Genomic DNA, 15,216 nt, shown 5'->3' on the forward strand with positions numbered 1-15,216 from the left:
GGTTGATATGATTTTACAACTTTTTCCATTTAGATAAAGCTTGAAATCTGAGGAGTGGAAGCATGAATGCTTTGCATAAAATTCGTTAGAAAGTGGAAACACACTTTACTTCCCTGTAAGTGTGTGATGACTGTTAGATGTTCCACAGCTTATTTCAGAACAATGCCAAAAGAGTGGAATTAAAGTCCTGAATTCCAACAGTGATACAATGGCTGCTCAGTCTACGAACAAAACAGGGACTATCGTTAATTTGTTCATATCGCCAAAGTCACTTTTGCCTTTCAATTAAGCCTACATAATACAGATGTAAAAATGTCACGTAAAGCTATAAAAAAACAAAAAATACTCAGTAACAGAGCCACTGTTAGTAGACGCTTGTCTGGCACGGGGTCATGATGGTCCAGTCTATCATAGAACCACAGGGGGTGTAGCAGGGTACACCCTGGAGGCAAAGAATGACAGTCCTTTACAGTGTAACAACTGGATTATCTTTATCACCTTCAAACTATATTAACATTTATGTAGAAGGACTGAAAACAAAAAATACATATCTCCACAACCTCTAGCATAATGCTGATTGCTGGCAGAAAAGCCCAGTCATCCTCAGCTTCTGGCCATTTTCAGGTTTCTTAGTAATTATGCAACTGATTTCTGCGTGATAACACAAATGTCCCTCAAATTATTTATGGGTTAGGTTCAAATCCTGAATATTGTGGTTAAAAAAATGTTGTATGACTTTTTACACACACACAGACACATGCAGTCTGAAACTGCTTATCCCGAGTGGGGCCGCGGCAAACTGGAGCCTAACCCGACAACACAGGGCACAAGGTTGGAGGGAGAGGGGACACACCCAAGCCCGCTGCGCCATCACATCCCCCGATGACTTTTCACCTTTTACAATTTTTTTTAATAACTTCAAGTTATGGTAAAATTAAAACTAACCTAAAATCACAGAAAATTAACATGTTGTTTCCAAGATATTGCAAGTCCTACTGAATGCAGATTGACTCTGTCCATAAAGCCATGTAACATTCACCATCTTGTTACTGGTCACTGATGCTGATGAAGACATGAGCTGTTAACACTAAGGAAAATTGTTAATCAAGTCGGTCCCTATTTGGGTATGTTTTTACTGCCAGTTAATGGTTGGACATGGAAATGCAAGTCACTTTTTCACAACAGTCAAGCTAGAAGATTCAGTTAAAGAAAATAAGACATGTTTGTAACAATGAAAGCCAGTATATCAATCAGAAATGCTAAATATCTGTTTTTCAGTGCATTTTCTACTTACTTTGGTGTATCTTACCAACTATCGACATGACACACACCCATACCCAACTGGAATGAGCCTATATACATAACAAAGTGGTAAGCTGTGTTAGTCTTCACCAATTATACTGTGATGTCTTTCTGAAAATCTGTCTTAAGTCAACAGGTTTCTTGAGGTAAGTAAATAACTGATAAACTGCATTTTAAGATTTGATTCTTGGATTGGATCCAACAGTAATCCACACATTACTGAACCGTATTTTTTCCACTCTACAGATTGATTTGTTTCCTTGGTTTCACCCACTCCCACCTACGTTTGCAATAACCACAAAATCAAACATAACCATTTTTATTTACAGCAAGTAACAAGTTAAAAGAACACAAAAGGTAGTTTAAAAGACTATTCTGAGTGATCTGAAGTCAAAAAAGGTTGTGTAGGCAGTTTTTCTAGACCGTGATGTGGTTTTGTACCAACACCCTGGTCCATCAGGACTACATTGAGACGCACCTATCAAACACCTGGGCCTCTGTGCGGCTGACATCTCCTACAGTCCTGCATTCATCACGGCTGTCAGGTTCCCAGTCTAGGGCTGGCACTCTTAGTACCACAAGTGTCTGATGCGTAGTGATGAAACCCATGACCAGTGGATCATTCATTAATGGTACACATACAGCTTTTTGTATGGAGACATCTTCTCATGTCATCTGGAACTGTAATCAGGTATCATCTTCACAAATGAATTGCTATTATAGTTTGGCTATCAAAGAAGATCTGCAGCTACTTGTGTAATTTCAGCTGTGTAAGATCCACAGAATATTTCCATTCCCAATTTGTACAAGTTTGACTCAAAATGTTGGCTTTGAATGGACTGTCAGGTCAACAAAAAGTCCCATTCCATCACTGTAAAAGGAAAGGACTAAAACAGGACTCAAACAACATTATTGCGCTAGTTTTTCCCCCATTAAAAGGATCCCTGGAAACATTCAAGCAATGTTTTCAAAGGCTCCCTTCTGGCAGTCGACTCCACATACTGTCTTCATTAGGACTCCCTGATTTGGAAATGTGAGCTGAAAACCGGGTCCTAAAGTACATTCTTCAGATTCCCTGTAAACAAATGGGGGAGGGGGAATGGTAGAAACGGGGGTTTAAATTGTGTACACACAAATGCACAGACTTCTAAGTCATACAAACATCCATCCATTCATCCATTCCCCATAATTTTAATGGCAAACCACTTTTTCTCCAATTTCCTTAGTACAGACATTAGCTTGAAGCTGTAAAGATGCCTGCAGTGAAGAGGATCATGGGCTGTTTGTAAAAGGAGAGCTTTAACAAAGGAAATTGGTGATGCTGATCGCAGCTGCAGGACAGTTTCTGTGAGATTCTAGCCCATGGCAGTGGAAGGCAGGAAGGCAGGGACAGTTTATTCAGAAAACCTGAGGAACAAAACCATCACAGCCATGGTCCAAAGCTCTAATGCAGTTGATGTCTCTTGGGAGCTGCCACTTCTGACAGCAATGGAGACTTTGTTTTGTAAAAATGCAAACTGCATCAGCATAGATTTCCTTGGGGATCAGCATGGATATGTAAACATATTCAAATGCCCGATCATATGCAAAATGTTCAGGTTTTGGGGTTACAGGCCTGTGTCGCCAACACATCCGTTCTAATTTTCCCAGGACACGTCGAAAGCGATGCTAATTAAGCCAATGATGATCTCTCTTCTCCGTCATCATGAATGAACAATTACACCTTTGTCACAATGTGTTGAAAGGCGAGCAAGGGGGGGAAGGGGTTGTCAGACAATGGTGATACCATCACCTGTACAGACTAAAGACACCTGTGCACTCCAGACTTCCTGTGTAGAGAGCCTACCTGGATGAGTCAGGTCAGCAGTGCCATATGATATCCACTCAGTTCAAGTCTGAGGGTCAACTCACTGCTACAGATTACAAAGCATACTTTGAGGCAGTACTTTCTCCTAAAGCTCCTTCAGAACTCCAGAAGCTAGAGATCCATCATGAAAGTTTACAAAGTGCTCATAAAGATATAAGGAAACTCCCATGTAGGATCCTCCATAGAAGGTGAAACTATACTTTTAATTTTAGACATCAAATAGGTTGTAACTGTCTCTTTGGTTGTTGTTTTGTTCCCCTTCGCACTATGACCACACTGAAGGAGAGAGCTGACGGTTGTTCATCTGCTGAATCACCAGTCAGGGTCAACCAAAGCAAACATGTGAGGCTGTGACTTCTACATTCTGACTTCTCCTCTTCCTCACAATCTCATAAATCTTCTCCAGATATGGAGTGCAGTTTTGATACAGCACAGCGTTGTGTTGTGCAGCAGTGATGGCCATGCAAATCATTTGCGGTGAACACAAGGGTTTGCAAGCTGGCAGATGACATGGGGGAGGTGGGTGACCACAGTGATAAACCATCCCCTCCAAACCCATTATTTGGTACCGTCAGCTTTCTCACATGCAGATCTACTAACATCTTGGCCAACCTTTTACATAGATGGAAGCCATATACAAAAAAATTTCTGGACTAGTAATTAACAGCCCAATTAATTAATCCATGGCTTCAGTTTGGAGTAAGCATACACTGGCTTTACAATAGAGAAAGTTTGCAACTAGGGAATTAAATTTAGATGAAACAATGACATGGGAAGCAGTATTCCACATACCAACCTGCCACCTGCAGTACAAGTACAAAGCCAGGGCCATCCAATTGTGTTACTTCTTTGACATTTAGCCCACTTCAGTACACTGACCCCTTCAACCCGTAAAAACCCGTGTGTAATCCTGTCACCAAGCTCTTGAGCATCCATGTGGCTGAAACACAGGATGTGACTGCAAAACAGGATTTCACTGGAACCCGACAGAATGACAGCACAGTACCATTTCCTGCCGCCTCAACTCTAATGAAATTATGAATACAATTATCCATGCAGTCTGCAGCAGCTGTGTCACAGCTTCTGTACCACTGTGTCACTGAGTTCTGCTTCTGTCCCTGTCCATCTGTCCTGGTCAGTGACTTCCTGCAGTCCCTACAAACTGCTCTCAGTTGTCAGAGCTTCATTCAGCACTGTCTCCAAGCTTCACATGACACAAGAATGATAAAGGAATCCAAACAGCTTTCAATGGCGTACGCTCCGAGTGGGAGCCGGGATGGGGTTAACTGCTGCCCAGTTCCGCCTCATGCCAAAGGCAGAGTAAAAGAGAGGAAAAGAGAGGAATGTCCCGGTCACAGAAGTGCATCAATGAATCTAACTTCTAAATAAGGGCTCTCTGAACTCGCAGCAGAGCAGATGTGACAGCAATGACAAGCATATGTTCCTGAGTGCCCTCAACTTCTTTCAAAGGTTTTGATTCTCCTCTGGACAGTCCAACCAACCCAAGTCTCATTCCAAACCAAGCTTCTGAGAATCCTGCCCCTTGAAGTGCTTTCCTGGAGGTCAGAGCTGTCCTATGGTCAATGTATCTTGCCTGCTTTTTTCCTTTTCAGCACGACACCCAAGGTTTGTGTGGCACGAGACGAGAGGGTCCGGGTGTGTGTAATGGAGGAGTCAAGATGATATATCTCATTCTTTGCTCCTGTCTGAGGAGATGGTGCTGGATCTTCCCCTTCATGCTGACCAAATGACAGGTATAAAAATAAAACAAGAGCAGGGCTTAATGAAAATTTGCAAAGTAGCTAAGTGGGACACTTGTCCTTTCTTAATGCCAGTCTGGGCTGGCTCTGGTGCCGTCATCATTTCTGGTCCAGCCTTGGATTGTTGTCTTTAGACCTCACCATTTCCTCAACCTTAGATTCTTAGACACTTGGATACTGCCCCTTAAAACTATCCTTGATATAAATATCAATGAAAAGTAGTAAGAACGTTTGTCAAGGCTTTTTAAGGCTTCGGTAATGGGTCCCATATTGTAGCCATGTATGGAACTCTTCTAAACTGCAGCCACATGTGTTGCTGTTGGCATGGGCGGTACCTTTGATGGTACTGATGACTCGGTTCAGTTGCTGGGTCTCATTGCGGTCTGGTCGGCAGCTAGGACTGATCTCCAGCGAGTAGTCCGGCCCATATTCTGTGAAGAACTGAACCAGAACAAGCAAGAAAAAGTTTACATTCCTGCAAAAAGGCTACATTTGGAAGAAAAAGAAGAAAAACTATACTAGTTTACATTTATTTATTTAGCAGAGGCTTTTTCCACTTACAATGGATACTATGTAGTGATACCAGCCCACACACCTTATTCACCAAGGTGACTTACACTGCTAGATACACTACTTACACTGGGTCACTCATCCATACATCAGTGGAACACACTCTCTCTGTCACTCACACACTTTGGGTGAACCTGAACAGCATGTCTTTGGACTGTGGGAGGAAACCGGAGCACCCGGAGGAAAACCATGCAGACACAGGGAGAACATGCAAACTCCACACAGACTGAGTGGGGATCGAACCCACGGCCTCTCGCACCACCCAGGCGCTGTGAGACAGCAGCGCTACTTGCTGTGCCACCCAGTTAAATACAAAACAGTGTGCTGGTGTAATGAAGACATTGCCACCCACAGTCAAACAGTGAGAAGCCCTCACTTTCTTCCTCCCATGGTGGTGGTTCAGTGCATGTTGCCTAGAGTTGTGCAAAGGAGGGGGGTGATGTCCAGTCTCCTTACATGGTCAGTGTACCTCAAGCCGTTCAGACTTGCTACGCCCAGGTCTCAGGAACAATAACAAATTGTTGGGGGCTACAAAAGGAGCTGAGGAGTGTTTTTTAACTCAATTGCTGGGAACTGGAAGCGGGGAAAAAAACTGAAGAAAAAAAAACAACTCTGCGAAAAAGTAAAACTATATACAGATGTTGAAACTGGAAGACAACCAAGCAAGTCCTCAGGTGAGCCATGACATCTGAGTATGCACTAAGACGTAAGACTATCAATTCTTTCACTGAGCACCTAACGCACAGGAAGAGTTTTCACAAGCATCTCAAAATACAAGAATGGCACCGCATTTTTTTGTCACCTGCCAACCTTTTCTGAATCTCCAAAAACCTCTTGCAAGGTCCCCAGATTCCCCAGTTTTGCCCCCCTATTTTCCTCCACTAACCTAGGGCATCAATTAGAGCTAAGCCCCAGGTGAAGAAGTAAATGTAGAGAATAAGTATGTCCCCCATAAAGTACTGGAAACAAATGTAAAACATGGTTAACTAAATGCGTAAAGCTTCTCCTGTTGGACTTTCCATCTTTTGACTACCCATGAGAAACACGTTACTTATGATATCATAACAGTCTTTGCCACAATCTTCAGCTTAACATAGTTACATAACAAAAGCATTAAAAATTATTCTTGTATCTGTTGTCTAACTCCTGCTCAGCTACATTGTCAGGCTTGAAACTTGGTTCAAATGATCAGAGGAGTGGCAAGAACTCCTGGGTAATTACAGGCTTACATGTAGTATGTGGGCCACCTGTAATCTGTCACTGCAAAACCAGGCAAGCCACCTTTAAACTGACCTCCCTCAATACTTTTTTTGATTATGAAAATCTACAAAATAAGTCAAACACAAAGCTGCATGCTGACCTTGTTACAGAGCAGGTTAATGAGGGTGAATATGGGAAGCAGGTGAATACTGACCACATAACTTCAAAATTACTGCACAGTAATGCCACACTCGTTTAGTTCAGTGGCATGAATCTAAGTGAGGGTGAAACGCAGCAGATGTGTAGTGCTCAGTCGATGACCCTCAGAAGGAACCTGCGTGCAAACACTACACTGTGACCTAATTAGGCAGGGCTTCTGTGACCGCCAAAGTGGCTCTATTGACATGTGTGTGACTTAATGAGGTCAGGGGCCATGCACTGAGTTGCGGGCGGGACCCAGAGAAACAAACACAGCGTCTGTTCAGCAGGCCGTGACACTGACCTTCCACCCCACCAACGATAAAAAGACCCTTTTTGTGGTCTGGGCAAAAGGCCTCGACCAGTCGTTGTACAGTCCCACCCCACAAAGTTATACACTTATACTAAAGCTCCAATTGCTTTCTGAAGAGAATTACCTGGAAATGTACAATTACCCTCCCCTAAGTAAACAAATAAATAAATGCAACTGAAGAGTGCCTTTGAAGAAGCCCTGCAAAGCTCCCAAAGTGGTGAGCTGCTGGCAAACAAATTGGGAACCACAGTGTTGAAGCCCTTGGTAGACTTTCATTACATAAAATTACGTGTTGAGGGAGTGCAGGGTGGGGGTGGGATAAGTGCCAGTGGCTATAAGTGGGGACACACTTGGTCCTTACCTCATGGTCTGGTATCTCTGAGGCCAAGGTTCTGCCCAGCACAACACCAGTCAGATAGGTCCAACATCGGGAAGTGTTAGCAAGGTTGTAGCCTCCTGTTTCCGGGCAAAGGTGAGACAGGAAGTAGGAACAGCAGTCAGTAAAAGAGCTTCTTTGTGTAGGATTGACTGGTATCTCTGATATGGACCACTGGCATGGAGTAGTGAGATAACAGTCATGAAACAACTACTCTATTGGCTGATCAGCAAGCCATCCCGGTACTCTGTGAACGCATGACAGACAGAGGTGTTAAAGAAGCACGTGTCAACACACACAGATACCCACCTCCCCCAAGCAGCAGCGTGGGTAGTTGCCAGAGCAACACGTAGCTTAGGCAGTGGCCCAAACCCACAGGCGTCATGTTGAAGGAGCACATGGGGTCTCCTGCCATGGTGTCTGCCCCCAGCTGCATCACAACTGCTTCTGGGTTGAACACAGCATGCACTTCCTGCAGAACACTAAATTAAAAGTAAAGAGAAGGTTAAAGCCTGGGCTTCTAGGGCCTCTTTCTCAAACTGCAATACTGAGGCACTTGGGGACAGAGAAATGGGAGCCCTGACACACACTAACGTGACTACACTACAGTGCTCTGCCTCAACACAACGTTGAACTGCTTCTGTGTAGTGTCTTCTTGCAACTGGACCAGAACCCAGGTACCAGTACCCAGGCTTTACTGTGTGGCTTAGAAAACAGAACAATGAGAAGTACCAGGGATGCACAATGGCACACTAGATAAGAGCTGGTGCCTCACATCTCCTGGGCTATGGCTTCAGATGGGGGTTTGAATTTGGCTGTGTGCAGTTTGCATCTTCTCTTTCCTCTCGGTGCTTCGGTTTCCTCCCAAAGACATGTTTCAGGTGAACTGATAACTCTATATTGCTCTTAAGTGTGTGTATGTAGGTGTGAGTATTAAAATACTATTTCCACTGAATTTATACAATAGCAAGTCGCCAAATAAAACAATGTAAGTCATCATAATAAATAATAAAATTGAAAGCATAACAAATTATTCAGGAATATGAACCACTGAAAGCAACTGGCAGCAGAAGCCATTTAAACAAACCTAGGGTTAAGAGAACAACTCAAGCTTCTAGCAATGTTTATTTGTTGGTTTTAACCCCTTTACTACACAGTACATTGCAGGGTGAAGTATTGGATCAAGAGGTCTGTATTCTAATGCTTAAGACCCTGAAAAAACACAAAGTGGCATGGTGGTACATATGCTGACCTGGTGAACAGTTGAAAGTAGCGATCATCTCCGATCCCGTCCTCCAGAGGGACGTTGACAGCATGCCAGCGGCCTTTGCCCAGCCCTGTATCATGCACGTCACCTGTACCTGTAAAAGCAAAGTGTTCCAGTCGGGACAGCTGCTGCCTTTGGATGCAAAGGTTGCAGGTTTGATCTTTACCTCTGGCTATAGTACCCTTGAGCAAGGTGCTTACCCTAAATTGCTCCAGTAGAATTACCCAGCTCTATAAATGGGTAAATAATTGTAACCTTAATACTGTAAGTTGCTTTGGAGAAAAGCATCAGCTAAATGAATAAATATAAATGTAATAAATGTGTCCAATTAGCAGTTAGATATAATTTAGATTCATTTAATACCAAGAGTTATTAAACAAAATACTTAACCTTAACTGTTTCATATAAGTAGCCAGCTGTACAAAAGGCAGAATCAATAATAATGGGAATACTGCATTTTACCAAGACCTACAGTGTGGAAGCTCCAAGCCCTGAACAGTCCCTGTTCCACATTCCTCATCAAAATGGGATCAATTCTCACCAGGGAAGAAGCCAGGGGAGAACTTGTGAAAGGACACCGTCATGACTTTGGACGTGAAACTGAACGCATCTTCTACCCCTGTAAAGATGAAAACATTCGGCTACTTAAAGAAACAAGAAAAACTCAAGAATGAAAGGCTCAATTTGCTACCATTGTCACAAATCTACCAGATTCACATTCTAGCACAAACTGGTGATTAAAATACATATCCACATATACTTTGATGTGATAAGAAAACCTTAATATAATAAAACTAGTTGACCTTTCAAGACATTTATATATCTCTAACACTCTTTGCTGTGAAATTCATTTGTTTACTCAGAGATGTATATTACTTAATAAATATAAAATAATTGGCTAAATTAATATATTATATTAATGTTTATATATATCTCAAAACAAGAACTACTAGGAAGGTGATTAGGAATCAGCGATATACTGGTAAAGTTTTAGGCAGTTACCTGTGTGATTAACATCAGTGCATATGGTGAAGAAAACAAAATGCGCTGAAGAATCACACATCTGCATCTAAATGTCTCTTCCTGCTAAGGTAATGCACAAATTGTATTTTCTATGAGATGTACGTTGCTTTGGAGAAAAGTGTCTGCTAAATGAATAAATGTAAATTAATAAATGAATTTATAAATACCAAATAAAATGTGGCAGATAATTCAAATACAAGCATCTGATCATATTGTCCCAGTGAAACAGCCATAGTCTATTACAACTGAGTCAATTTGCATGAATTACTGTTATTCTGACAGGATTGGCTATCAAAAGTAGCTGCTGTAAAAAGATTGGTTGAGATGGCATAGCACTTTGAAGTGATTGGTTATATCCCTCAATAGTGATGAGATTGGTCACCATGAGCAAATTACCATCTCCATGGTGCAGGTCCACATCGACATATAACACACGCTCATACTTCTCCCTCAGCTTCAATATGCCCAGCACAGCATCATTAACATAGCAAAACCCAGAGGCCTCATCCCTGCAAATAAAAACAACACATTCAAGTTGGAAAACATTAATTGCTGCAATGCATACACAATTTTAATCACTGAGCAGTTTAAAAAATAAGAGCACGTTATATACTAGTCAAAAGTTTGAGTACACCCATGCAAAACCTGTATGAGATAAACCTGGCAGAAGAGTGAAAGGAAAGTAACACATAAGTGCCATACATCTCTAGAAACTGCCGCAGAAGAGCTGGGAAAACATGAAAACCCATTTCCTGATCAATCTTGTTCGCTAAATGTCTTGTGGGGGAAAAAATTGCTCCCATCAAGTGAACTCGAAACTTTCACTGGTATGGTACCTGACATAACAAACTGAAAGAGGAAAACATTTCCAATGACACCATAAAAGAGAGAAGCACTGTGTGCTTTCTTCAGGATCCCACAGATAAGTCTCTAAATGGACAGAACATGGCACCATGTTTCTACAGCAAACACAGTTCTTCAAGTGCACAGAATCTATTCTTACAGTCAAAATTGCATGAAATGCACTGGGACAAAATCAGTCACAGAACAAAGCCCAGATGCTTTGCTTGAGCTCTGAACGCACACCTGTTTATGTGTGAGAAAAATTTTGCTGTGGTAGAAAACCACATGTACATGAGGCAGACACAAATGAGGTCTAAACAATCTGTTTACCACCCAGACACCTGGTATGACAGAACAGTTTGACTCACAAAATGTAATGGAGCTAGTGGCCAAAAACACTAGACAAAGCTAAACTACTGCATCTGACATTACACATCTGTTGTAGCCTGATGTCAATATATAACGACAATGCAATATATAGCAACAACAACTGATATAACACCCCCCCCACGGTCTTACTTCTTAGCATGGTGCCAGCCCCCAGCCCAGTTGATGGCCACGGTGGCTTTCCCATCAAGAAGATATTCTGCAGCACTCAGTGTTGCCCCTCCAACAGCTGCTGCATAGTCGAAGATGCCCTCAACGACTGGACAGTCATAACCTGGTGAGTGAAGGGAATTATGTCGGAAATGTTAAAAATTGACTGAACAAACAAAATGTTGTATAGTGCTTAGTAACACCAAGCTGCAGAAAATAAACACATTACAGGGTATCATTTGGGATGAAGGAATAAAAAGTCTTTTAAACTACCTTAAGGTATTTTACTGCATTAATATATTTCAATATTATGGCACAGTATTAGAAATAGTATGTAGTTTGAACTACACATTTCTGTATGCCAACTGGTTTTACAAACAAAACAATGTAAATCAAGAATTTTCTCATTTAAATGTGAGGTAAGAGTAAACAACAGAGAGATAAAAAAAAGACAGAGAAAAACAGGGAAGTAAGTCAGAGGGTAAACAGAGAAAGCCAAAAGAAAAAGAGAAATAAAGTGGAGGAGACTGAAAGGGTATCAAGGGACCAGATGAAGACAGGGTCATTTCATTCAGAGACATGTGGGCCAAAGGCTTTCACGTTCTATCCAGAATCAACAGAGCCTGCTGCCTTCTCTGGGCAACATGCCTCATGCCTGCTGACACATACGTGGAAGAACAGTTTTGAAAGTGCGTGTCCGAGAGAGACCACAAAAAGTCTAGGGAAGGCCGCCAACACAAATTTATTTTCTCAGCATTGGCTTATTACATTTTTTCTGACTGGGCCAAGAGCACTGAAAAATCTACACAATAGGGTATTTGAGAGCGTTGCTGTGTTTGGTAACTCTGTAGAGATTCTATGTCTTTATAAATGACACATGCTGATAGAAACTATAAAGTGATTATGTAAAGTGTCAAGGGAGGTTTCAGTTAACGAAACCTCCCTAGGTGCTGACATTAAAGATCCCATCTTGTACTTTACCTAGCTAACAATATGCTGTCAATGATCCAGCCTAGTTAACCATACAGCCTTGCTGCTGTTGATTTCTTGATATATATATAATATATAAACCTCAAATACAATTCAGACAGACCTTTTTGAGCCCACGTGTACATAAAAACCTCACAAGCTATCATCTTGTCTTATATTCTCTCTCTTATAAAGGCAAACTCACCATGATTGTGTATTAAGACTGCTTTACTCACCCAAACCATAGTCAATCGACTGAGGATCATCGTTGTCTCCCTCTTCGCTAATTTTGTGAAGGTGCTCAAGGTAAGAGTGCGTGTGGAAAACTGCCATGTCTTCTATGGTGGCTATTCTGGGCTTTACCACTCTGGTAAAAAGAGAAATAATTTGGAGAAAGCATTTGCTCAATAAAATAAAAACTCAATAAAAAGAAAAACATTTCAGTGGATTCTTTAAATAAGACATGAATCATAAAAGCACTCTGATAAAATCAGGGCTAATTTCTGACCCTGGCAAAATTATTACCGTTACCATTATTCATTTCGCTGACAATATTATTCAATGCAACTTTCAGTGTTTGGTCTGTAAATGAAACCATTTACAATGACTTACACATTTATACAGCTGTGTAATTTTACTGTATCAATTCAGAGTAAGTACCTTGATCAAGGATACTAAGGCAGGAGAGAGGATTCAAACCAGGGGATTCCAATTACAAAGGGACAGATTTCACCGGTACACTCCCACCAGAAGTGACTAGTATTCTTAAAGGAGGTAGTGCTGTAAAAGACATAGATCTGAGCTGGTTCACCCTCCACTCTGGATGTAAAACCCTTGATCAAGGTACTTAAGTGGCAGTTCTAATATATTAAGTTGTTGTTTCAAGTTGATTGTCATAAATACAAGTACCATGTACATGTATCATGAAAATCTTCCTGAATGCTTCTCCACAGACTATGGGCAAGGACAATAGAAATACTGCACAAACAAAACAACGAGAAACAAAACAGTGTCAATGACAGTAAATAACAATAGGAGCAATGACAGCAATAACAATAAATAATGGTAACAGTAGTAACAATAATGCCAGCTGACAGTCAGAGAACTCAGAACGAGAGAATATATTCAGCTGGGCCAAATACTGTACCATTCTATACACAAAACCCAAGAGATAATAATAATAATAATAATAATAATAATAATAATAATAATAGCAACAATAATCATGACTTTTTCCACTACTATTTTATAAGCATTCACATCAGACTAGGACTCAGTACTTATCTGGACACATTTGGCAAAGACTGAATGACAAGTGCTAATAAAAATACTTTATAAAGAGACTGTGGTGTCCTGGACACTTCACTGGGAAACCCACCTCACCTGCAGAGACTCTTACCTCATGAGTTTCAGCAAACCGTAGGCTTCTATCAGAGAGTGCACCATACTGGCCTGAAACACACACACACAGAACACCCCTAACTTAACCCACTCACTGCAGGGCCCCCGTCCAGCAGATTTAGCTAAATAATTGTTATTGAGAAAAAATTTAACTTATTTGAATAGTCATAGTGATTTTTTAAATAGGTTTTTCAAATTTTTTTTTTTTTTTTTTTTTTTTTAAAAAGAGAAAAACGGTGGTCGGGTTTCTCCCTGGCCAAAGACTGAAGCGCAGACTCAGATTTTTATGGATTTGTCACTTTTTGGCCATAGCGCGCAGATGATGTTGACATGGTGGTAGGAGACTTCCGCTCGGTAGCCGGCTGTGGCTAGCTAGCTAATCCCACCCGTTTCCTTACCCGGTTGGGCACTTTTGACAACGAGTCGCAGGTTTCGATGTACTGTGGACTGTGCACGTAAACCACACTGGGTTCGGGAGGTTTGTCATTTTGGGAACCGTCTTTATTACTCATTTAAATGCAAAAGACCCGCAACTCCCCCAAACTGCAGTGCAGCCGAACTCCTTCACTTCTGGTGCGTTATGTTCGGGTGTCACCTGATAAACTTTCCGAAGTGCCCCTTAGGAAAATGAAAAGGTGAAAAAGCTTTAATTTTCTCTTTTCAGCTAAAAGTGATTTACCTTTATCCCAATGCTCATTCATCGTATAACCTGAAGTCGTCCACACATTGAAATTTAAGCACACAAATATTCGAGATAAATTAGAATTTTTTCGACACCAGTTCCGGCCGAAATTGTTTCATCGGCGAACAACGCAAAGAGCCTTCTGGGAGTTGGCGTTTCTTTGCAGGAATTAGGGGAAGTCACAAATTTATGGGTGAAAATATGAATTCGTCATTCATAAATCTTTTACAACACTTACCACCTACACATTTGCCATCAGTCTGTGATTATGTATTGGATTTTTTTTTCTCCCCCCAGTACCAACTTTTTGATAAGCAGAATTTGTAAATTATAGCATCATTGTTATTAAATTCAGAGGGTGTGGTGGTACAGCTGGCTTGGCCAGGTCCTGCTCTGGTAGGTCTGGGGTTCAAGTCCCGCTTTGGGTGCTTTGTGATGGACCGGCACCCCGTCATGGGTTTGTCCCCTCTCCCTTCAGCCTTGCGCCCTGTGTTGCTGGGTTAGGCTCTGGTTCGTTACGACATGCGGCTTTAGATGGTGTGCGTGTGTGTGTATTAAATACTACAGAAAAAAGGACATATATTCACTTAGCAGACACTTTTCTCCAAAGCGACTTACATTGGATACTATGTCGCATTACTAGCCCACACACCTTATTCACCAAGGTGAATTACACTGCTAGATACACTACTTACATTGGGTCACTCATTCATACATCAGTGGAACACACTCTCTCTGTCACTCACACACTATGAGGAACCTGAAAAGCATGTCTTTGGGAGCACCCAGAAGAAACCCACACAGACACGGAGAGAAAATGTAAACTCCACACAGACTGAGCAGGGATCGAACCCACGTTCTCTCGCACCACACAGGCGCTGTGAGAGAGCAGCGCTACTCGCTGTGCC

The 15,216-nt window shown here is 41.7% G+C and overlaps 1 protein-coding gene across 2 annotated transcripts; it reads right to left on the reverse strand.

Moving 5' to 3' along the window:
• Positions 1 to 1,386: 1,386 nt before the first annotated feature.
• hdac8 (histone deacetylase 8) lies at positions 1,387 to 14,198 on the reverse strand. Of its 2 annotated transcripts, XM_018733281.1 has the most exons (11): positions 14,025 to 14,198; positions 13,625 to 13,677; positions 12,462 to 12,592; positions 11,239 to 11,380; positions 10,273 to 10,385; positions 9,395 to 9,472; positions 8,839 to 8,947; positions 7,896 to 8,068; positions 7,572 to 7,666; positions 5,265 to 5,370; positions 1,387 to 2,377 (listed from the first exon to the last, which is right to left on the reverse strand). In XM_018733281.1, the coding sequence occupies exons 1-11, from the start codon at positions 14,136 to 14,138 to the stop codon at positions 2,355 to 2,357; spliced, it is 1,137 nt and encodes a 378-aa protein (XP_018588797.1). In that variant the 5' UTR covers positions 14,139 to 14,198; the 3' UTR covers positions 1,387 to 2,354. The 2 variants fall into 2 exon arrangements, with proteins under 2 accessions (XP_018588797.1, XP_018588796.1); XM_018733280.2 differs by lacking the exon at positions 1,387 to 2,377 and having other exon boundaries at positions 3,465 to 5,370.
• Between the last annotated feature and the right edge of the window lie 1,018 nt (positions 14,199 to 15,216).

The sequence above is a fragment of the Scleropages formosus genome, chromosome 13 (genome assembly GCF_900964775.1).
Source record: "Scleropages formosus chromosome 13, fSclFor1.1, whole genome shotgun sequence".
Lineage (NCBI taxonomy): Eukaryota > Metazoa > Chordata > Actinopteri > Osteoglossiformes > Osteoglossidae > Scleropages > Scleropages formosus.